This window comes from Takifugu flavidus, chromosome 20 (assembly GCF_003711565.1).
Source record: "Takifugu flavidus isolate HTHZ2018 chromosome 20, ASM371156v2, whole genome shotgun sequence".
In the NCBI taxonomy this organism is placed as follows: Eukaryota; Metazoa; Chordata; class Actinopteri; order Tetraodontiformes; family Tetraodontidae; genus Takifugu; species Takifugu flavidus.
In genome coordinates, this window is record NC_079539.1 from 6,228,506 (window position 1) to 6,250,030 (window position 21,525).

A 21,525-nucleotide genomic window follows, 5' to 3' on the forward strand; every position below is an offset into this window, starting at 1 on the left:
TTTGATAATAATGAGAATGTAGGAATATAGGAGATGTTCAGGGAGGAAGGAAACCAATGAGTCGCACCTTATCAATAGATTCATTTAGGCCAAACTATACGGAGAGATAAGAGAGGCTCTTGAGATCCAAAGAATGGGATTTTGGGGTGTCTGAACTTGAATGATTGTACTCATTGCTAATTCATTAACTGGGTTTTCTGGAATCCAGAGAGACCTGAAGAGGCTGAGCAGCCTGGTTGTTTCCTCTTCTTCAGAGAGCATCTCTGCACTGTGCAGCATCTCTGCCAATGGTCATATCGAGGAACGCTAACGCTTCGGCCACAGCGAGGCCTCCGTCTGTCTGACTGTGCGCCGCTCTCAGTTGTCTGGCGACCGTTGTGATTGGCTGCTGCTGCTGCTGCTGCTGCTGCTGCTGCTGCTGTGTGGTCGGCAGGTCTGGTCTGTGTGGGTCGTAAATGTACATATGCTCTATATTCTATTTAGTTATTGCTTTATTTTCCACATCCATACACTGATCTCGATTATTAGGGGCACTAGAAGGTCTTTCTGATGTTGTCCGCTGCCATATTACCACTGTACAAATGCACACTTTATACTTGCACCTTCTAACGTCACTGCTTTGCTGTGTGTAACCTCACTATTAACTCATAGCTGGGTCTTCTGACGAGACCCCCTCAAACTCTTTTACAGCTAAAACTGACTGGTGCTTTTTCATTTAAGTCCAACGAAGTTCAGTTGCAGCTCAAAAGATTAGCGCACTCTAACACAGTTCACTCTTGATTCCTCACTAGATCTTGTGGGTGGGAGCAGCACGAGACCATTTCACTCTTTCATTTATCGCTATCAAATTCGCAACAGGTGGAAACAACAGAGCTTATGTTTCATTCAGGGTCCCAATTTGGCTGGGCTCAATGCAGATATTTACTCCATTGCTGGTTGGTTTGAAAGGTTCGAATTCGCTACCCCAAAGTGTAATGTGCACACAGGATGTGCAGCATTTGAAAGAAGCACTTGAGTGTCGTTACCAAAGACAGCAAATTCAGATGGATGAAACAAGAGCCCCCTGCAAGTGAGGCCAGAACATCTTCTTAACCCCCTATTATCAGCTCAATTAAGAGGAAAAGCCATGTTTTACTATGCTGGATCCTTTAATCAAATTTAACAAACAGGTAAAGGCTTATAGCAGGCCTGTGCTCAGAGTTTTAGGTGAGCGGATATTAACGGTACATATATCGGTTCATTTGGAGGAAGTTGCGACATGTCATCCATCTTTATTTCCTGTCAGGGTTATAATTTTGGATATCTTGAAATTATAACATAGGAAACAGAGCAGATGGTTGCCTGTTAGTTTGTGTGTATGTGTGTGTGTGCATGTGTGTGCGTGTGTGTGTGCGTGCGTTACGAGGAGCTGCAGAGTGAACTCAGTTTCAGACCTGCTGAGTTTGACCAGCTGCACTGCCACTCCTGCAGTACCCCTCTGGCTCTGTAGGGGGCTCTCTTTCACTTATCTGCCTGCCCTCGCGGACTGAAACATAAGAACGGAGCCATTTTCTAATGTCCACTCTCTCTTTCTTTCTATGGTTATGACAACTCACTCTGTCACATTCTCTCTCTCTCTCTCTAATGTCTGTATACTCTCTCTATCATCAATAAAGCTGAGTTTCTCCAGTGCCCCTCTGCCGTCTCCTGCTTGTTCTTTCCATCTGTCTCTAACATTCACTTTTTCATCGGCTGCTGACACAAAAGATCATAAACTATCCTTATTGCACCCCCTATCTGTTTAATGCCCACTGCCACTAACAAATATATGCGCGCACGCACACACATAGTTAAGGTTGGATACAAACATTCAAGCAAGGTCATAAATTAACAAATATGAGGATTATTTTAATTTAAGTTGAAAACTGAGTCCAGGTTGCATGTTGTTCTTTCACCTTCTAACCTTGAAATCACAAAAAAGGATTGTAGCGTAAATAAACCATTAAGCTAAAAGATTAATGGGAACATTCTCAGATGACTTCAGACTATTTGGATGGAGTTATTTTATAATACCGCTGATTTATGGTGCACATAATCCAATAAACCTGGTGGTTTTTCTATAAAAGCCAGACTAAAGTAAGTGTGTGCCAGGAGATTTAGGTGAAATCATTTATGTATTTATATATTGTCAATTCACCAGGCATAAGTTTAAATGAATACAGAGAATATAGTCTTATTTTATCTTACTGAAGCATTCTAATTGCCTGATTTTGATTTCTTCTCTTTAAAGAAATGTTCCAAACACCAACTTTACACTCAAGTGAAGCCCAACCTGCTGGAACTGAGGCACTTTTTACCAGTTTTACCAACCCCACAGATCAAATTTGTACATTTCCTACCAAAATATTTGGCATTTTTGTGTTAAAGTCATCACCACCTGAGGTCTGTCTGCTCCGTTCTGGGAGCACTGCAGCTTTTCTGAGTTGTCGGATGACACAATTCAAGATAATGTGTGCTTATCATGCACACGCTGCAGTGTTAATGTTCTTTAAAAACATTGACCAGGACACGATACACACTCCTCCACCAAAGAAGACATGATACACACACATAAATGGAGCATTTAATACATCATGACAGCAGCCGGCTGCTGAAACCAGTCAGAGCGTGTTTGGGATGTGCACTGATTTATTTATATCTGTTGTGTTCAACAGGAATAGTGATTGCAGCTACTTATCACACACACACACACACACACACACACACACACACACACACACACACACACACACACGGAGGTGAGGATGATGATACCTAAAAAGACAGGATGTTCTGTAACCAACAGATCATGACAGCTACAGAGGAAGAAACATGATTCACTCACATTATTAAATTATTAAAACAGTCCTTGATCTCTCGCTGATTACAGGAATTCGCAGCTAATCACACACTTAATGAGGCCGTTAATCACGATAAAATGTGCATTTACTTTGACGTCGGCTGAAGTCAGACTGGAGAAGCTGATGTGGATTATAATTGGTCCCATCTGGCAGGAAATGGCCTGCACAGACCAGCCATGTTCCATCCGTTCATGTTTCATATTTACATGTGAGGGAGATTTCCTCTCCGCTCGGATGATGTTTCCATGTCGCTGAAGCTCCACCACAACAAAAGAACGGCAGAACTGCTGATTAACCTTTCAGAGGTGGTGACAGTCCAACGTTTTGTTTCATCACAGGCAGCGGCCAAACGTCTGAAGTTACCATGACAACAGCAAATGGGTACCAACGTCCTGGCCCGAGCAGACGCCCCCAGGCTGCCGCGGTGAGTAGATCGAGTGCTCTTGATGTGTCTGATGACCCAGGAACTTGAACTGCAGACTGAAGTTGCAACTTTTCCAAATGGTTGACCAGAAAATGGCCCCTCCCACTTCCACAGGAAAACAGTGTTATTTTTCATTAATGATAGAATAAAGTAGGAATTTTATGGTCAATATCACCACAATTCCTATATTAATTCCTTGCTTTATGTTTGGATCAGAGGCAGAAAGCTTAGCTGATACAGAATTAGAGCAACAGTGACTGGAAAAAAGGAGCATTTATTGTGATAAATCAGCCTTTTCCCCCAGATTTTCAGTTTTAAACTGTACAGGTGAGGGGTCGCTCCGTTGTTCTCGAGAGTTCTGACTTTTGTTGCTCTGGAAATGCCACCCCAGCACATTGTGCGTGAGGTTGGGGTAACAGGAGCCGGTGGGGCATGTGGGGGCAGGTGGGGGTCCGGCTGGGCCGCAGCTCAATACACGAGCGAGGCGGGAACCTGATCCGCGCCGCGCGGCCTCGCTTTGTGCTCGCGCCAGCCGGGCGCAGCTGATTGTCTCTGGAATGTGACAGAATAGAGCTCGCGCACCCTGCATTATTCATAGCGCGTGCCTGAGAGGGAGGGAGAGAGAGGGGGGAAGAGAGAGAGAGGGAGAGAGAGAGAGAGGGGGGGCTGGTTGGAAAAGCTGGCGCGTAAACGCAGCTCATCGTGGCACGAGGCAGCGGCCGCCACCTCCGCTACTTCCGCTGAGCCTCCACGTCGCGACTTTGACTTCTCTCGTTGAACGTCTCGTTGGAGGACACCAGAAACAGGACAAACGAGAGACACTCGGAAGAAGAAGAAGAAGAAGAAGTGTCGGCAGGCAGCTCGGCCGCGCCGTTAACCCCCCAAAGCCAACTGATCCCAGCGGTCATTAACGGCCGATCAGCCGGTCGGAGGACGCCCGCGAGCACCAGGATCGCTGCGCATCCTTCTCCGCACAGGTAGAGTCGATTAAATATCACACATGTGCTTAACACGCGAGAGGAATGTGCAAAGGAGAAGTTGGATGTCAGTCTGCTAGCTCCCGCTCTCTCTCTATGCCTGTGCGTGCGCGTGCGTGCGTGGTAGAAACATCCGATAATTGATTGCCTTTAAAGTGTGCAGGACGTGGCACAGATGCAGCCACGCATGGAGGTCAGTGGAGCAGCGTGCACGCCTGTGCATCACTTTAACCTACATCTAGAATAGGAGCCGAACCTGCCGCGGCTCCCAGAAGCATCATTCATGTGTTCATTTCAGGCTCTCACCAGGCTGAATGTCTAAGATAACGAAGGGTTTTTCTCTTTCCTCTTTGTGAATATTAAGGATTTTTATTGACATGGTGTGTTGCCCTAGTGTCCACATGCTTGGGGCGATGCTCCCAGGGATGTATGGGATGTTGGATTTGAGCCCTAAACTGCTGCATAAACTGCTAAACTTGTTTCTAATGAACCTTCCCCACATTGTCACCAAGTGAGGGGACAAAACTGGCGTGAGCGCTGTCCCGTTAGATGGCGGCGGATCTGAGGGCTGCTGCTATTTAGATCTGCAGAGTTTGCCGTTTCGTTAGCTTGAAATTAACTGGCAGATTCTGGAAATAACAAAGCAAAGCAGCAAACTGCCAATCCAAGCAGAGCGTTTGCCAACGTGTCAGCTGTGCCCGGTGACAGAAGGATCCCAGCCAGCTCCACGCGCTGGTCAGCAGTCAGGGGGAGGAGGGCACCTGCTGGCACGCCACCGCCACCGCCACCCGAGGTTTGCGTGTGTTTCACATGCAGGTTTGATCCGGTTGATCTGGAACGACAGACCCAATGGTTGTGCTGCACATTGGAAGTAATATCGGTAAAATTTGGCTGTTGGATTCTGCATATTTTCCTCTGAGTGGCGGCGATTTTAGGGAAATTTAACTCGTTGATGTAGAAGTAAGTGTGTCCACACAGCTTTAAGTGTATTTTTACTTATTTTATTTAGACCCTCACATGACATGATGACTTCTTCCAACCACCCTTTCATTTACCCAAAACACACACACACACACACACACACACACACACACTTATTGTCTCATGTCATCTTGTTCTCTTTCATCCTCATTTAGAGCCCCTTTTCCAGATCATCAGCTATAGTGTGTGTGTGTGTGTGTGGTGTGTGTGTGTGTGTGTGTGTGTGTGTGTGAGAAGGTGGAGGCTGTTTTGGGAGGTCTGCTCATTCTCACATGCCAGCGTGTTGTTGACATTAAGGGCCGACTGGCCTTTCCATGGCCGATCTGTTGATGGGCCTCTCCCGGCCACCTTCCAGGAAGAGCTCCATCCTCCCTCTGCTGTTATTGAATGAAGTCCAGACCAGCGTAGTCAGATCAGTGCTGTGCACAAACGTGCGCTTCCTGGTCAGGGATGGTGTGAGCCTCCTCGGGCTAGCTTAAAGAGCTAAAACGTGATTTGTGTTTCCCAGCCCTCAAACAAAGCTTCCTGATGTTTGTCCTGCAGCTCTCAGCCACTCATCAGGGTGTAAATTATTTCTATTTTTGTTTGGCATCTGGGATCAGGGCTGCGTGTGATGACAGGATGTTTGTGCGTGCGTGTGTGTGTGTGTGTGTGTTGGATGAGAGTATAGCGGAAACACTCCGGGAGGACACTTTTCTGAAGGTGTTGAAAGAAAATTATAAGTAAAAGGATCATTGCGTCATCGTCCTGACGCATTTAAGTCAAGAGAAAAGTTTGAATGAGGCGAGCGGATGGCGCAGGAACCCCTTTGTCACATTCCTTGTTAGTTTTTGTCCAGTGTTTTTGCGTTTGTGTTGCAGAGAGGAAGAGCGCTAAAGGGACGCAGGAAATGCGACAATACAAGCGCAGGCACGCCATGGCCGCCGTGGCCGCCTCCCACTATTGTTCTCGACATCCACCGATTATTGTTGCGCCGTGCAACCAAAATCATTCATTGAGCACAAAGAGGGCGGCGCCGCCGTACCTTCTGAGTTTACGGTGACCACACGCTGGGATGTTGAAAGCGTTGGGCAGATGTGAGGAGAACGGCCTCCAAGCTCCGCCCCTTTCTGTGCTGAATAATACAATTTAATCAAATACAGGCGCGCCAGACGCCATCCAGGAAGTCAGTTTGGAGGTTGACCTTAAATTCCAGTCTCCCAGCACCGCTTGGGCCTCAGGTGTTCCAGACAGATGGGGGGGTTTGCGTAGGTGTGGGTGATGTGGTGCTGTCGGCACGTTAAGTTGGGGCATTTTTAGGAAGTGAGCTTCCCAGGAGGAATATCGCTGATCCGTAAAAGCTCCGCCTGCACCCAGGGGTGCGGTTCTGGGAAGCAGAACATTAGGTCACCGTCCATCCACGCTGAATAACTTCAGGAATGTTTAATCTGCAGGGAGTTTTCTAACACCCCCGGCAGATTTCCAGGCTCCCTAAAATTAAAAGGGCTGCGTTCCAATGAAAAAGGCGTCGTCGTAGGGTCACGATGGGATTCACCGAGGCCTGCAGATCGGAGGGCGGAGGTCGAACACTGAGGGCCCTGGTGGGGATCTGGTGTAACACACACACACACACACACACACACACACACACACACAGACCAGGATGAATTAAACACAAAGCCCATTAAAAGAGCTTATTTCAGGCTCATGTTGTAAATTGAGGTAGACTGAGTAATCTGTTTGGCTGGTTAATTGATGCCAAGAGACGCAGCGGCTTTAATAGAAGGACTTAAACGGGAGCGCGGTGACGTGGAGAGAACCAGGATAACACACACATCATCATTAATCAAAGGGTGCTTCTCAAACTCCAGACCAGTGTCTCTGAGAGGTCACGCTCAATTATATGGTCGTTCATGGGAACAACTTACTGGCAGCAGCAGCGTCACACGTCCGTCAGGAGCTGTGACGACGTGCACGTTGATGCCCCCTCATCCCTGAGAGACTCGTGGAGACCTGTTTGTTTTCCTCCCGTCTGAAGCCTCCGTCTCCTGTCTAAATACCGGCGTCTAACGAGCCGCTTTCCTGAAATAGACGGGTGATTAACACACTGCTCTGCTCAGCGTGAGACCGAGCAGCGAGAGTTAATACGATAAGCTGAGGCTGGGGAGCAGCTCGTTCCCCGTGGACGGCTGTGGAGATGCCGCTCCCGCTGGTCCGACCACCTGCGTGATCCAGGCTCATCCATGAGCAGAACTCCTGGGAATGCTGGAGGAGCCGGTTGGAGGAGGAGCATGCTGGCGCTGGACAAGGTCAGACATGTCAGAGACGTCCCGAGACGACAGTGACAGACGGAGGGCCGTCCGGTAGCGGGCGTAAAGTAAAGGACCGGTTCATTTAGCGTTTCGTCGCTCTGCTAATGTCGTATTTTTGAAGCTGGTGTGTAACCCTCGGAATCTAGCGAGCACGGTGGGCGTGGCCAGGTGCTCCACGCAGATTATCTTTTATCCCCGTCAGTTAATGTGGCTAATCTTTTTACTACGCTTCGATGCCAGCGGTTTATTTAAGACGCCGTTTGATCACCAACATTTGGTGTTAGCCTGTCGAGCTAAGACGGAGACGAAACCTCAGGATCAGTCAGGACTCGGTCGGCCTCCCTGTTCAGTCCCCCGGTGCTGCATCCCAAAATGGGCTGATTCATGCTGTGAAAGGATTACAATTACATGCTCCCTTCATTACTCAACACCTCCCTTCTGTCCCCTCCAGTGCTGAGTTGCTCCTTCATGTCTCAGCTTATTTCCTGAACAACTTTCCCTGTTATCTGACTCTGCGGAGATCCGTCGGGATTCACTTGTGAGTTGAGTTGAATTTGACATGAATCCACGGATCAGGCCCGGACAGGGATGGACGGGTGGTGGCGGGGTCCTCAGGCGTCCAGGTGGACTGTGCTCTGTCCCAGTTTGCCCTGTCCTCAGCCACGAGTGGTCACACTCTCCAGCTCCAGACCTCAGAGGGTCCTCCATCTCTGAGGGCAGCATTAGTATGCAGATGCTTGTGAGTCCCGCCGGCTCCTTTGTTGTTCCTTGAGGGCTGTCTGGGGGTCCGGGCTTTGTGTAAGTGGTCTCATGTGAGACTTGATGCGAGTCCAGACCTGCATTCTTCTTCTGTGTTATTTCTGTGCCCTGTTGGTATTTTGAGGGTAATCGGCATTTGCCTCCTCAGAGGTTCTGGATTGGTTTCAAAACTAACAGCTAGCTATTGATTAGCGTAAGCTCGGAGTGTTTTACAGAGCCCAAGATTATATACTTAGCCAGGTATGCAGCAAAGCTATTCATTGTTGGCCTGCTGGATCACCATGGCAACCTATACTGAACACTGAGGCTTTCAGAGAGTTTAGGATGTCCTTTTTCACTCCTGATGACGGCACCCTGATGGCAGGTTTTGCTATTTGCTGCTGCGACTCATACAGTTGACAATTGTTTCAAGCTGCTGCGGTTTTATAATAAATTCTGTCTGTTCGCTTCTCTGCCTTTGTTCCCGTGCACACAGTCTTTCGTTTTGGTGTATTTCCTGTGACGATCCATTTCCTGGTTTCCTGTTTAGCTGACCTGCGGGCTACGATTGTCCAATCAGCAGCTTCCTTTTATTTCGGAGCATCGCGGTGGTCATGGATCCTTATTCACCCTCAGATCTTCTCAGTGATATTCTGAGGTGGTCTCGTGTTGACCCGCATGCAGCGCTGCTGTTGGTGGACACGCACGCCACGGCGCCGCCACACGTGCTGGTCATCTGTCACTTCCTCCCGCTGCCACTGTCACAGGTCTGCGTGTCAGGACCTGTGACAGATCTGGATCCCCTGAGCAGAGGCAATAATTGGGTCACCGTCCCATTTTCTGAGCGCTTTTCCCTCCTCATGTGAGTTATTTCAGGCCTGGAGACCTTGTGATACCTCTCACGCTTCATTTTGCATGTTTGGCCGTGATGTCACAGCCTTAATTGAACCGGATTCAGCTCCAGGCGCTGCTGCTCTTCCCGGGTCTTCACCCCGTCTGCGTTATTAGTTTTAGATGCCGGGGAAATCTTTAATGATGGGAAGTGATTGAAATGTTCGGCAGCTTTGGTGAGGGAAGACTCCAAGCATGCGGAGCGGGAAGAACACAAATGGCTCGTGATTGTTTTCCTACTTTTGTAATAATGGATCCTTACGGGGATCCTTACTCTCCTCCTCCATCATTTAACAGCACGCTCTCGCTAACCGATCCTGCTAATTCAGGGAGAGTGATTCCGGTTGCATTTTGTGAGGAGGGAACGTGAACCGTGCCTCGGGGGGGGGGCGGAGGGGGAGATCCTGTGACCCAGACTGGAGGACTGAGATGCAAAACTTGCATATTTTACCCTGTGTTACAGCAGTTTTGGGGCTTTGTTTTGCTTTGACTGGCTGCTATTTTTAGAACTAACCTCTTGATTCCATTACGGTCCTTCCTGACCCTGCTCCGGAATAGATGTTAGACCTTCTAATCTCTCACCAACCGCTGTGCGCTCTGGGATCCTTGGTCTTCTCTGTAAATCTAATTCCAGACAGAGAACTGAAGAGGAATGAGCCTTCGGGGCCATTAGGGCCTCACGGCTCTGGAATTATCCACACTCGGATCTGTGGGAAAGAGTTTCCTCTGAATTTCTGTTTTTAAGCTTTTTCCTCAGAAAATCTGACAATAACTTTGATTCTGTGGTGCTGTTTACGTGTACAGGGGGTGTACACACACACACACACACACACACACACACACACACACACACACACACAATATTATATGAACTGTCCTTTTAAAAGGATTCTGGTTGAGTAAGTCCATCGCTGACAGGGTCACGACTCCCAGAGTGACCTCCTCCCTTCAGTCTTCATCAGCAGGAGTGAAGGAGCAGGGGTGAAGGAGCGGGAGTGAAGGAGCAGGAGTGAAGGAGCGGGAGTGAAGGAGCGGGAGTGAAGGAGCAGGGGAGAAGGAGCAGGGGAGAAGGAGCAGGAGTGAAGGAGCAGGGGTGAAGGAGCGGGAGTGAAGGAGCAGGGGTGAAGGAGCGGGGGTGAAGGAGCAGGGGGAAGGAGCAGGAGTGAAGGAGCAGGGGTGAAGGAGCAGGGGTGAAGGAGCAGGGGTGAAGGAGCAGGGGTGAAGGAGCAGGGGTGAAGGAGCAGGGGTGAAGGAGCAGGAGTGAAGGAGCAGGGGTGAAGGAGCAGGGGTGAAGGAGCAGGAGTGAAGGAGCAGGGGAGAAGGAGCAGGGGTGAAGGAGCAGGGGTGAAGGAGCAGGGGTGAAGAGCAGGGGTGAAGGAGCAGGGGTGAAGAAGCAGGGGTGAAGAAGCAGGGGTGAAGGAGCGGGAGTGAAGGAGCAGGGGTGAAGGAGCAGGAGTGAAGAAGCAGGGGTGAAGGAGCGGGAGTGAAGGAGCAGGGGTGAAGAGCAGGGGTGAAGGAGCAGGAGTGAAGAAGCAGGGGTGAAGGAGCGGGAGTGAAGGAGCAGGGGGAAGGAGCAGGGGTGAAGGAGCAGGGGTGAAGGAGCAGGGGTGAAGGAGCGGGAGTGAAGGAGCAGGAGTGAAGAAGCAGGGGTGAAGGAGCGGGAGTGAAGGAGCAGGGGTGAAGGAGCGCTCCTCCACAGGAAGGAGGCGTGCGGAGCCACAGGGTGGATGTTTTTGCTGGGGGTGTGTTTGCATGTGGGTCCTGCACAGATGGGGTCTTTGTGTGGGAGGGGGGGCATCTGGAGGAACACACACACTCGGCCAATGACATCACAGCTTACTGAGCGGCCGGCAGGAATGTGAGCGAGAAAGGAGAGGCTTTGTGGAGGAGAGGAAGAGAGATGGGAGGGGAGGAAAAGAAGATGAGGAAAAGGCTTGGTCAGGAAAAGTCTGCCCCTCCTACTCACAGGCACAGGCAGAGCGAGGCTGGGAAAGGAAGAGATCCAGGCAGAGGTTTGGAGATGGCTAAAGTGAAAGCAGCTCTTCCCTCATGGATTTACAGATGAATCCGAACTAGATGGTCACAGAGCAGCAGGTGAGTAGCGCTCCACTCCTGCTTTATAACAGGGTCGCTCAAGTTGGAGAACAAGATGGAATAAAGTTGGATTTGAATGGGCAGAAAACACGGCGGCAGCTCCCCGCTGACCCGGGGATGTTCGCTCTTCCTCGCCTGGCTGGGTGCTCACTAACCCCCCCCTCATCACACACTTATTCATCACCTCCGAGCGGAACTCACCGGGGGGGTCGGAGTAATGAAATATGTCACGTTTGTAGAAGGACCGGGGTGCCGAGCTCAGATGGAGGCAAATGCTGCACCACCCAGAAATCAGGGACCGGGTTCTGGATCGGACCTGACGGCACGTATCGAGGCTGGCTCCAGCTCCAGCTCCAGTACCGGGTCATATTTACCCCGCAAACAGAGCTGCTGCGTGTGTTCTTCCACATGCTACATTCTGCTAATGAAGTGAGGACATTTTTGGGACGTGGGGACATTGTGGCTGAGCATCAAGACCTGGTTTTAGGGTCGGGTCTGTTCCATTTCTGGACTGGGGGGTGTGTTATGTCTGTGAAGGTCCTCGCAAAGATAGAAGAATGCGTGTGAGATGGAGGCTGGGTGTTTACTTTGGGTCCAGAATTGTTCATATTCTGGTAAATGCCCCCCACCGCTCGGTCCGTGTGGTTCAGATTCTTCAGGAGAAGCGAAACTGGTTCCAGATGTGATCAGACCGTTGTGTCGGTGATCCTCGGTTCACGTGGAAACTCAAACCTCATTTCCTTCCATCATCAGATAATCTGAACATGAGAACAGAGTTGGACTGGTCTCATTCGGGTCAGTTTGGGAGAACTGAATTTCCCTGTTTTCATCATCCACGGAGGCAAATGTTGAGCTTTCGCTACTTCTGGGCCTTTTTCCATGAAGCAGCTCTGAGTGTGAAGTGATAAGAGTCTTATCTTTTTCAGTGAACCTGTGTTTCACACACACACACACACACACACACCACACACACACACACACACACACACAGGTCAGGTATGTTGTGTGAGTATTAGTCGGGCCTTGAGGACAGCAGTTATGCCTGGAATGTGAGTTCACCTCAGCAAGAGCCACAAACATACACATGCACAAACACTGACGCACAGCACTGGATTTATACACACACCCTTTTTATGTGTGTGTGTGTGTGTGTGGAGAAATATTGCAGACATTCCTGTACTGTAGTACTGCTTTCCTGAGGCAGTAACAGGATATCCTGCTCTTCTGTACTGTCCTGCCCATACTACACACACACACACACACACACACACGTTTCCATTTCTATCCCTCATTTGTTGATGGGGGGGCTTTACGCTATCTTGCGCACAGCCAGCGGGGGAGGAAACGGCTAAAAACGGAGCCACAGGTGGCACTTCCTGTTGTTAACGCTCATTCAGTCCTTTATTATCTTTGCATCGCGTGCTCGTGTCGCTTCACGTTGGTTGATTTTTCTTTTCATAATCCTTGAAAATGTTCTCACACTTTTGAGGTGGAATTTGCATGTGATGGAGTCAGCTGGTCGGACGCCCTGAGAGGAAACCAGGAGCGAGGAGGAGGAGGAGGAGGAGGGGACGGAGGGGGGGAAGGAAGGCTGTTGGGGGGGTTGTTTTTTAATCCACCATGTGAATTCACTGACAGGCAGGAAATTCCCAGTTCCCCCACAGTTTCTTAATTCCCAGATAGACAGGAAACCAAGCAGAACCCCATGCAAGGGCAGAGGGAACTGTAGGACTGTTTCCAGGCTTAATTGGCATCATTTTCCTTGAGCCTGCCCTGATTTCTGCTGAAAATCCCCCCTGCTGATAATCTAGTGGCAGCTGAGTGATGCGTTCAGGCTCTCCTGGGGTAGGAAACCAGGACTTTCCTTGTTATTCTTTTAAGCCAACAGTGTTTCAGTTGATTTCAGGGCTCCCCATTAAATGGCAGCGCTCAGTCAACATTTCCCTCATGGAAATAAATACCAACCTCAAACTGGTCTGTGGCTGTAAAACAAAAAAAACAATCGAGTGTTTTTATCTGCGGAACCAGAACGGTCCATAAAGACAAGTGTGTAAATGCAGCTTCTGACAAAAGCCCCAGTCTGGAATGTGTTGGATGGATGGGTCACAAAACCGGAGCCCACAGGTACGAGTCCTGTGTCAACATGTGTCCTTTAACAGGTGACTTTCAGGACCAACCAAAGTCTGGCTTCCACTCTTAAAACGGGGAACGTGCCCTTTTATTACTTTTTATTTAGTTTCCTCCCATCATTGTGGCTTTGAGCAAGACAGTTGGAAGAAAAGAAAAGAAAAGAAAAGAAAAGACAAACAGCAAGATTCCAGAAGGAATGTTTCCACATTTACACACAAACACCTGCCTCGAATCTTTGGGCTTCACTGTGGTGGATCTACTGTATATTTAGGACAAAGAAGCCAATACCAGATCAAGCCGTACCAAAGATTTTATATTAAATGTGTTTTAAATGTGTCCGCTTTTAATGTAAAGTAAAGAGGTGAAAATAGTCAGCAGACATCAGCCGTCGATGCTGTCGTTTCAGAAACCTTGAATATCTCAAATATTCCCCTTATTTATTCGTCCTTAAAATTGTTGATGACGTATGAATTCCTGGCCGTTGGCTCCCTCTTGTGGAGCAGTTTGGAACAACCCTCTGCTGCAGAGGATTAACTCGACTGCAGTGCAGGTTTTAGGCGCAGGAACGACGGTTTCTTCATCCTCGTTGTAAAAATAAGATCGAATTTCTTCATTTTTACTATTTCTGCCAGCAGCATTTCTGATTCTACCTTTTTTTTGCCTTTTCAGAACTGTTGGCAGCCAAATGAAGATGTCAGTGACACCGTTCCACGAGACCGAACCCTGAAGAGCGTCACGTTCCAGGAAGTCATGGAGCTAGGGAACCAGCAGATCCAGCACGGCTGCCTGAGCAGCCCCAGTAACCGGCAGCATGTTGCAGGTGGGATGCGGGACACTCCAGACGGGGTCGTGGTGCAGGTATGCTTATACACACAAAGCTGTGGTGTTGTGACGATTTCTACCTGGACATCAACAAATCATTGGTCCACAGGAGATCTGTTACCTGGACCAGGTTTTAGATGCCGCCGCAGGAACTCCAATCAATGGGAGTTCGTCTCTGTCGGATCACGGCAGAGCGATCTGCATCGATGGAAACGCTCCGTCCGTCTGCGTGTCGGCCTCCTCTCCCGTCAACCAACACCCAGCAGTGGTTGTTGAGGGGCAGCGGCAGACCACGCTGCTCACCCAGGAGGAGCCCACCAGGAGGTCCAACGGACACGCGCCACGCGAAGACTCCGCTGGAGCAAAATTTGAGCTGAGAGCGTTTCAGGAGGAGAGAAGACCAGCAAAACTGTTCACTCCTGGAGATGAGCAGCAGGTCCGGGTGACGAGGAGGCGGCCCACAGAGGAGGTACACGTCTGTTTGGTCAAAGCCAAGAGGCCATCAGACAAAAATAACCTTCTCTTTGCTCCTCCCTTTAGGTGCAGGAGCTGGAACGTGAGCGCCAGGAGTTGATCAAGGAGCAGGCAGTAAAGAGGAACCCAGGGATCGCCCACCGCTGGTGGAACCCTCCCCAGGAGGTACGGCAGCGTCAGACCTGTTCTCTCATCTCAGCCTTTCCTCATAAAGCCTACAGAGATGTTCTCTGGGTCGTTCTAGGTTCCGCTGGAGGAACAGCTGGACGCAGATCAGTTGGAATCTCTCAAGAAATACCAGGAGAGGAAACAGCAGAAGCAGACTCATGTTTATGCGTATGGACAGGTGAGGACAACCTCACCTCCCACTCGGGCTGCCCTGTGCTCTCTTTCTGACATTTATCTCTCTTCCATCCCATCTCTCCCTGGTGTGCAGCCACAGGTGTCCGGCCATCCCACGGTCGTTACCTTTGACCCAGAGCTGATCAGGAAGGAGGACGTCGTGGAGGAGCAGATCGACTTCTCCTCCGCCAGGAAGCAGTTTCTGCAGGGGGAGGCGACCAAGAGGGATGTGCCTCCTCAGATATATTCTGCCAAACCCTTTTCAAAGAGCAGGGTGGGTGGTGACGGCGAGGACACCGGGGAGGGCCACGTCACCTGGACCGATAAAGGTCTGGCGGGAGAATTTACCTGCGCCCGTGCTGTCATGACCATCCTGAGCGAGGAGGACGACAGGAAGAGCCACTTTCATCCGTCGTTTCACCTGGAGGAGTCCGACTCGGGACTGGACGAGCTGTCTGTCCGTTCCCAGGACACCACGGTCTTTAGCCTAGATAGCGTTTCTGACAGCGGCGCTTCACTGCCGCTGACCCCGGTCTCCCCACCGACCCCCCAGCCCACCACACCCATCAACGGGCAGACTAATGGCAGCCCAACAGAAGATGAGCTGGAGTACCATGCTGGGATACTGGTGCAAAATGCCATCCAAACGGCCCTGGCAGCCCACAGTGAAGACAAGTGGCAGCCAGCTGAGACGCCCCCCTCCCAGCTGAGGAGCCCGGTTTCCCCGTCCGCAGCTTCACCAAGCCGCCCAGCGCCCGTCTCCTCCTCCCCTGTGTGTTCTGCTGGAGCTCCCAGTCTGGCCTCCAGTCCTGCCCCCTCCAGTCCTGCCCCCTCCAGTCTGTCCCCGCAGCCGGAGAGACGACCGGAGGTCAGAATTGTTACCCCAGAGGAGACTTCAGGTCCAGTGGAAACACCCCGTCCTCGCTCCCCTTCTCCTCAGCCCATCTCACCACCGCAGAGGTCTAAAAACGGAGGCCCGAGGATCAAGATCCAGTCCTCCTACGCCAGAGCGCTGGCCTCCTCCGCTCCGGCTCCGGCTCCGGCTCCGGCTGCTGTGGCGTCGGCCCCAGTGCCCCGGCCAGCTCCAGTCTACCGTCCTCCTTCGCCACCAAGTCCAGAGAAACCCGAGTTCAGCTACTTCAGCAAGTATTCCGAAGCGGCCGAGCTGAGGAGCACGGCATCGGCGCCGCGAGCCCCCGAGGCGGAGCCCGCCAGCGGCCCCTTCCGCCTGCGCTCGAAGAAACAGCGGACGTTGTCGATGATCGAGGAGGAGATCCGAGCGGCTCAGCAGCGCGAGGAGGAGCTGAAGAAACAGAGGAAGGAGCTGCCCTCCGCCGTGGTCCGTCCAGGCAATGCTTTCAGCGGCGCTCAGGGTCACGTGAGGACGGGCACCAGACCGACCACGATATGTCCCGCAGATAAGATGAAGAGCAACAGCCTACCTGCTCGGCTCACGCTGACCGCTCCAGGTTAGTCTGGATCACCCTCAAATGGCTTTAGGGTGTTTTCCTTTCTGTGTCTGCGGCTTATTTTCGGTCCTCGTGCTTGTGTGTGATGGGCAGGGAAGATTGAGAAAGTGCGACCCGTGCCTCCCGTCTCCCCCTCCCCCTCGGAGGGGGCGCTCTCTGACGCCGGCAGCGAGGACTCCACCGGATCACGCCCCAAAAACTTCATGCAGACGCTGATGGAGGACTACGAGGTGCACAAGGTGAAGAAGAGGGACAAAATGGAAGACAGCAGCGTAAGTAAAGAGCGTGTTGAGGAAACTCTGTCAGATTTGGGGGAGGAATTGGAGACGTTTGCTCAGATGTTAATGGAATAGTGAAAGTGGCAGAAAGGTGGTCCCAGTTTCACTCCGACCGCTGCCCTTCTCCAGAGTTTGCTGATGTCATCGTGGCCCGGGTCAAAAACGAGGGGATTTCCCAGCCTGGACGAGGAAATGAAACTGAGGTGTTGCTGAGAGATCTGGGGATTTCTCCCCTGATGCGTTCAGATGTGTCACATAAAAGTCCCCTTTTGCAAAAGCAGTAGAATTTCACAGAAGGAAATACAGAAATGGAGCTTCAAATCTCCGTGTAATCTCTTTCACTTATCCCCGGTCATGGATAACACGTAATGATACTTTATTTTGGCTTTGTTATGATGCAGGACGCCTGTTTCTGTTGTTTCTTGCTGACAACATCAAATGTTGACTCTGTACTGTTGCTTTTCTCCTGCTGATCATTCAGTATGCCCGTTTGTTGCTGGCTAACGAGGTAACCACCCAGGTACCTGTTCACCTTTCTCCCACCAGACCTGGGTCACCCCAGAGCAGAGAGTAATACAGCCCTCTTCTCAGTTACACGTTCTAGACATGTGACTGGATGTTTCCTGTTGTTTTTGAATCACAGAATTAGTGCCTTCCTCCAATATTCCCTCATTATTTTGCCTCTCTGGGGTGAAAATGGGGGTGTGTTATTTTCTTTTTAATTGGATGAGGGTGGAATCTCTGGACCCAGGTCTGCTCGTGGTCTCACTGCTGTCTGCTTTGTGGTGTTGGTGCTGCATGTGCTTGTCTGTGATTGTGATGTCATTTTTGTGGTGCCCCTCACCCTGCGGAACACATTGAAATCATCACACTTCCATTCTGGATCACAATCCAATTTTAGGTCAACAAAGACGATGGAGGTGTTGATCACGGTTAAATCTGGCTTCTTGACGGGGGCTTCCCAACCATGATCATAACACAAGCAGCTTGTGATCCAGAAAACGTCAGTACATTCGTACATTTTTGCCAGAATGTTTCATTAAAAGTACAAGGTTTAAATAGCAGTTATCCGCTCCGGACACCAGGGGGCAGCATTTCGCAGTATTCCGATCAACCTCATGAAAACAATGACGATCAAATTCACATTTGTTTCACTATCATTTACAAATTTCCCTTCTCATAAATGTGGTTTCTTTCCCAGCACAGAATCTGGGGAAGACAATAACGGTCAATGAGTATTGATTTCTAACGTCCACATTACTGTAAAGTCTTCGGGGCTTGACTCATGACACTCCAAACTCAAATCAGTAATTTTTACAGGGAAATGTAGAGTTATTAGTCATTACAAACACAAGGCGTTTCTTCCGCGTGCTAATGCTGTTGGCTCATTCTACGATACGTGTGTGGGTGTGTGTGTGTGTGTGTGTGTTGTGTGTGTGTGTGTGTGTGTGTGTGTGTGTGTGTAACCTAATTTATAAAACACATCTGTTGTTTTTGAAATTTTGCTTAAGATTGTGTGAATATTGTCGTCTCTCTCTCTTAGTTCTGGTGGTTTAGTCACCAGTTCCTTCACACTGCATGTCAAGTTGAGTCACTTTGATGTGGTGTTCGGCCTTCCTTTGATCTGGGGGGCACGCATGGCCGTCTCACCGTCACTTTGACCCAACCAGCCCAACTGAGGTGCTCTCTGATCCACAGGTTCTGGAGGCCACACGTGTGACCAGGAGGAAGAGCGACATGGCGCGCAAGTGGGAGGCTGGCATCTACGCCAACGAGGAGGGAGAGGAGGAGGAGGAAGAGGAGGAGGAGGAGGAAGAGGAGGAAGAGGAATAAAGGGAGTGGGGAAGGAGGAAGCAGAGGGAAAGGAAACAGTATTTATTTCACTTATAATATTCTGATGATCACATGACTGACAGAATGGAAGCGCAGCAGCGTGTCGAGAGTATGTGAGAGACATTTGAAGTGTTCAGTTGAGTTTGGAGAGAAAAAGACTGAATGGGATGGAAAACGGGAATATCGGATCCGGGCTGAGGCTGGATTTGACCCACTTCCTGCGGCTCTGATGATGAGGATGATGATGGTGGACGGTGCTTAGTAATAATCCCACATATGTTTTTCAACTAGCAACAGGAAAAATACTGACAAAAATGTGTGCGGAGTGGCTGTGCCCTGATTCCCAGCTGCTTTTGATGGTTCCTGCTGGACCAGTCGTGGTTGTGTAGCAGCAGGGGGCGTCTGCCCTTCCAGAATAGGCTTCCCCTCTAATTATTGGCCGCCGTTCCGGTCAGCGCTCGATAGGAATTCTGGGAGCAGCGTCCCTCAGCTGCTTAAGGTGGGTTCACAGGGACGCTCGGCACATTTGCATCGTTGGTGCGTGTATTCATGTAAGGGCTGGGTCTGGGATTTTAAGGCAGATATTTTACCTTTGCAGGCTGTTGCTTCGCTGACTTGTTCTTTCCTGATGTAAGCAGTCGTTTTCTGTATTATACTGAGCTAGGTTGTGTATTGGATATGTGACTATGTATGTTTAGAAAGCAGTATTTGCTAAACCTTACTAGATGAGAAGAGGACTTTATTATTACACCAAAACACAGTGTTATTAATTATTAGTCAGAAGAAACTATTGAGCCTTTTTACAGCATTATTGAGTGTATAAAACCGTTCCTGAGTTTAAAAAGCACACAAAAAATACTATCGGTGGGAGGTTTGTGACTTCTTTGGTGAGGAATTCATGACTTGGCTTTTTTATTGAATATTTGATGAGCTTTGACCTTAAATGAAGGCCAAGTGACCTCGGGCGTCTGTGGCCCGGTGCTGATCTTCAGGTTATAGGATGACTGGTTGGATGCCGACAGGACTGTCTGTATATTAGAACTCAGAGTAGAAACTTGGATTGAGAAACAGTGTTTTCTAGCATTTTTAAACCACTTATACTGAAACGTTATCGGCGCTATTTTACTTCTCAACTTGTTTTTCAAGCCTTGGAGATTATTTTGGGGAGGGGCGGTGCCAGATCATGTTCTCAGCAAACCAAGGGTCCCAGCTTTGATGACATCTGTTAGCATGGCCTGTTCAAGTGTCCTTCTCTGGCTAATTTATTCAACTTCACAAAGCTGAACCTGAACTTGGGGAACCAACTACTGCAACCCCCCCACCCCCACCCCCCACCTACCCCAGAATGGCTGTATAAGAAACATCTAGTCTATTTTTCCTTTTCAGGGTTGATTTTTGGAGTGCAAGTGTGCCACATGACTCAAAACGTGAAAAATGAAAAAGAACTGAGGCCGTCGGCTCGCTTTTGCCCCTACATCTAGAGAATTTAAACTGAGCGCTTGTTTAGCTGGTATTTTTATGTAAAAGAGGCCATAATTTAAAAAAGATTTACTTCCTGCCTTTTTGACTTCAAATCCAGACTTCCATAGATTTCTGAGAACATTTTTCTCTAAATTCTATAAATGTTTATTATTATAAGTACAATTTTTTTTTTAACTCTAAAAATCTAATTTATTTTACACCTGGCCCTAAGAGGTTCTATATTCTCCATAATAAGGTGTATTTCCCCCCTTTGATTTCCATGTTTAAAGGATTGTTATTGCATCAACATGCATCCCGTTAGTGTAATTACGGTCCACTTTAAATACAATAAAATGCATCAAACTGATATAATTCACAAAAGACACAGTTGTGTGATTTGTGTGAATAATATCATGCTTTTGTTGTTTGAATTCATGGTGCAGAGAGGATTTATTTAATATTTTAAACGCTGTTAGCATGTTTTTGTTCTGGGAGGTTTTTTGCCCACAGTGGCTTCAGCCTGAGCGTGTGATAAAACATTGTTATTCTAAAGTATAACGTTTGTTCCTATGTTAACCACTTACTGCTCATACTACGCTCTATTTTATAGCAAATGTAAGGCTTCAAGTTATATCCCATTATACACATTATGAATATTTTCTCATTAAAACAAAAACATAAATTCATGTGTGTGTGCGTTTTCTTAAACTATGCTTCGCATGATGCTCACGCTGTCTTACCTTTGAGAAATGTGCTTGAACTACGTGCCCCACAATGCACCGCGACCATGGCCATCAAAACAGCATCGTTTGTTGTTCCACGGAGCCGCCTAACATAAGTAAGTATCCAATTACTAAAGTGAATATAAAACACAAGAATATTCCTTCCTTATTCATACACATAACAGACTTTCTATGCGAGTAAAGTTCAATATCGCAGTTGAATTGTGCGCCAAAATGGCCGCCATGTTGTTACGTAGCAGCTTCCTCATTAAAATGGAGCGAATTCCTCATTAAAATAGAGTAACTTGTTAAACTGAATTTTGTTTCTTTTCTCTACTTTGTGATGTGAATTTTAAATTAAGAAGGCTTCTAAAGGAAACATACATGCAGTTTTATCAGAACACGTTTTGCAAAGCTAGTGTCTGCCGCCATCTAGTGGTCATTGGTGGTATTGCGGTCGGACGCTCGCTCGTTTATGAGAAACATCGCTTCGAACTTTGAATGGTCCGTTTATTAAGCGTTGGACTGACTCGTCTTGATGGCTCAACAACAATCTTGTTTGAGCCGGGGTAAGTTACAGCTTTTTGTCAAACTACCTGCACTAAGCCGTGGTTTCCGTCCCAAGGTGTTGGCGTTTACCCGGAACGATAAAGGCTGGTGTTTAGTCATTTCTCTTGGTGTTTTGCAGCCTGCTCCGACAGAAGTGAAACGGTCATTTA

The 21,525-nt window shown here is 49.0% G+C and overlaps 1 protein-coding gene and 1 long non-coding RNA gene across 8 annotated transcripts in view; one reads left to right on the forward strand and one right to left on the reverse strand.

Moving 5' to 3' along the window:
- Nucleotides 1-20,766, forward strand: part of LOC130517303 (A-kinase anchor protein 2) — a 43,299-nt gene extending 22,533 nt beyond the window's left edge. For 4 of the 7 annotated variants that reach the window (XM_057019096.1, XM_057019092.1, XM_057019097.1 and 1 more), the window contains 9 exons: nucleotides 3,218-3,303; nucleotides 14,075-14,263; nucleotides 14,337-14,696; nucleotides 14,768-14,866; nucleotides 14,946-15,047; nucleotides 15,138-16,512; nucleotides 16,606-16,784; nucleotides 17,272-17,310; nucleotides 18,489-20,766. In XM_057019096.1, coding sequence (XP_056875076.1) covers nucleotides 3,218-3,303; nucleotides 14,075-14,263; nucleotides 14,337-14,696; nucleotides 14,768-14,866; nucleotides 14,946-15,047; nucleotides 15,138-16,512; nucleotides 16,606-16,784; nucleotides 17,272-17,310; nucleotides 18,489-18,623 — 2,564 coding nt within the window. In that variant the 3' untranslated portion in view covers nucleotides 18,624-20,766. Of the gene's footprint in view, nucleotides 1-3,217; nucleotides 3,304-14,074; nucleotides 14,264-14,336; nucleotides 14,697-14,767; nucleotides 14,867-14,945; nucleotides 15,048-15,137; nucleotides 16,513-16,605; nucleotides 16,785-17,271; nucleotides 17,311-17,691; nucleotides 17,794-18,488 lie in introns of all 7 variants that reach the window. The other 3 variants (XR_008947687.1, XM_057019093.1, XM_057019094.1) reach the window with 3 other exon arrangements.
- On the reverse strand, nucleotides 20,502-21,516 carry LOC130517314 (uncharacterized). The gene is made up of 2 exons (XR_008947689.1): nucleotides 21,403-21,516; nucleotides 20,502-20,913 (listed from the first exon to the last, which is right to left on the reverse strand). It is a non-coding gene; the product is annotated as an uncharacterized LOC130517314 (long non-coding RNA).
- Between the last annotated feature and the right edge of the window lie 9 nt (nucleotides 21,517-21,525).